The 1,677-nt window shown below is 48.8% G+C and overlaps 1 protein-coding gene across 1 annotated transcript in view; it reads right to left on the minus strand.

Annotated features, from left to right (window-relative positions):
* Window positions 1–791: 791 nt before the first annotated feature.
* The window catches only part of Fkbp6 (FK506 binding protein 6, 36kDa), a 7,552-nt gene continuing 6,666 nt past the window's right edge, over window positions 792–1,677 (minus strand). The window contains exons 6-7 of the mRNA XM_013031705.1: window positions 1,164–1,198; window positions 792–882 (exon numbers count right to left, since the gene is read on the minus strand). Of these exons, the coding sequence (XP_012887159.1) occupies window positions 792–882; window positions 1,164–1,198 (126 nt within the window). The remainder of the gene's footprint in view (window positions 883–1,163; window positions 1,199–1,677) is intronic.

Consider the following 1,677-nt stretch of genomic DNA (forward strand, 5'->3'; position numbering starts at 1 on the left):
GGAAGGTTATCTTGCATACTTCTGGGGGCACCTTGTCCTGCCAGGGCCCGTGTGTGCGTGGTGGGAAAGGGAGACTCTGCCACTGCCAGCCTGGCACCCTCAGCTCTCCAATTCTAGGTGCAGCCTGGCCCTACCCATAGCCTGGACACTGGGATCTTATCATCTTGTTAACACATTACAGGTAAAATGAGGAAAGTTTTCAGGTTCTTAGGAAAGACCAGACTAAGTGCCTGCATCTCTACTTCAACACGCTGCTAGATCATCCCACTAATGACTACATCCCACATCTAACCCACTGTTACATATGAGTGTTTAACATAAAACACACAAAAACAGTTTTAAAAATGTGAAAGCTTACTGGGCACTGGTGGCTCATTCCTGTAATTCTAGCAACAAGCTGAGATCTGAGGATTGTGGTTCAAAGCCAGCCCAGGCAGGAAAGTCCATGAGACTCTTTAATAAACCACCAAAAAGCCAGAAGTAGAGCTGTGGCTCAAGTGGTAGCACACCAGCCTTAAATGAATTAACTAAGGGACAGAGCCCAGGCCCTGAGTTCAAGCCCCAGGACCATCCTAAAACAAAACAACCAAACAAACAAAAATTCTCAAAGCTCAACATAGTTTTTGTGGACGATCACTGTGCCATTACCCCACATAGAGGGGCAGTCCTGCTCTCCCTCCTCTCCTCAGCTTGCATGACCACTAGTCAGCGAAGCTGGGAGAACAGTGTACTTCTTTCCCTTCCTGAACAGTCTTACCATCCCCCAAATGCCCTGCCAGCCCTCCTTACCTTCAGTCTCCTCCCACCATGGAGCCATCTTCACAAGCAGCAAACATCCGGTGGCACATTTCTTTCTCCTTGTCCATGTAGTCTTTGTAACAGCTGCAGAGAAACAGGAGGAGACATGCAATGGCTCAGGTGCAGACACTGAAAACCCAGCAGGCTTTAGCCTGAGCCAGGAAGGGGCGAAGGGACGCTGGGAGACAGAGAGACAAGCAAGGCTCCAGCCTGCTCAGGAAGATTCTTACACAGTGTCTTTCTTTGAAAAGATGGTGGCCACTGTCAGCGAACTTCAGGCCATGTTTTGCCCAGTGACCCTCCCACTCTCAGTATCTCCAACTTTCTTGCTAAGGAATAGTCAGGTTCCCACCCTCCACACTTACCATGAGAGGAAACTATTCCACACCACAAGAAATGCCTAGATAGCACGAGAGGCAACAATGCTGCAACTGGACCCAAATAGAAGGGGTGCACACATTCACACCTTAGAGCCCAGAAATCTTTAACTAGAGCTTCAGATTCCATCTTTAAAGAAGAGGAGGCCAAGAATGTCACTGATACACAGCAGGAAGATACTACTTACTAGAAGACCACTCACAGGAGGGCACTTGATTTTGTACAACGGACATATAACCTTTTGAGAAAAGATTCCATTTCTACAAGACTAATGATAATTAGGCCTGGCAGGCCCATTTGGCATCCTGCTAGGACCTACTGGGCACCGTAGTCCATTGGAGGCAAGCAATGGAAGTGGGTGGAGAGTCTTAAGCACGAGACCTTTTTTTTTGGAGGGGGGTCCAGTTGTGGGGCCTAAACTCTGGGCCTGGGCACTGTCCCTCAGCTCTTCAGCTCAAGGCTAGCGCTCTACCACTTGAACCATAGCGCCACTTCCAGCTT

The sequence above is a fragment of the Dipodomys ordii genome, unplaced genomic scaffold, assembly GCF_000151885.1.
Source record: "Dipodomys ordii isolate 6190 unplaced genomic scaffold, Dord_2.0 Scaffold143, whole genome shotgun sequence".
Lineage (NCBI taxonomy): Eukaryota > Metazoa > Chordata > Mammalia > Rodentia > Heteromyidae > Dipodomys > Dipodomys ordii.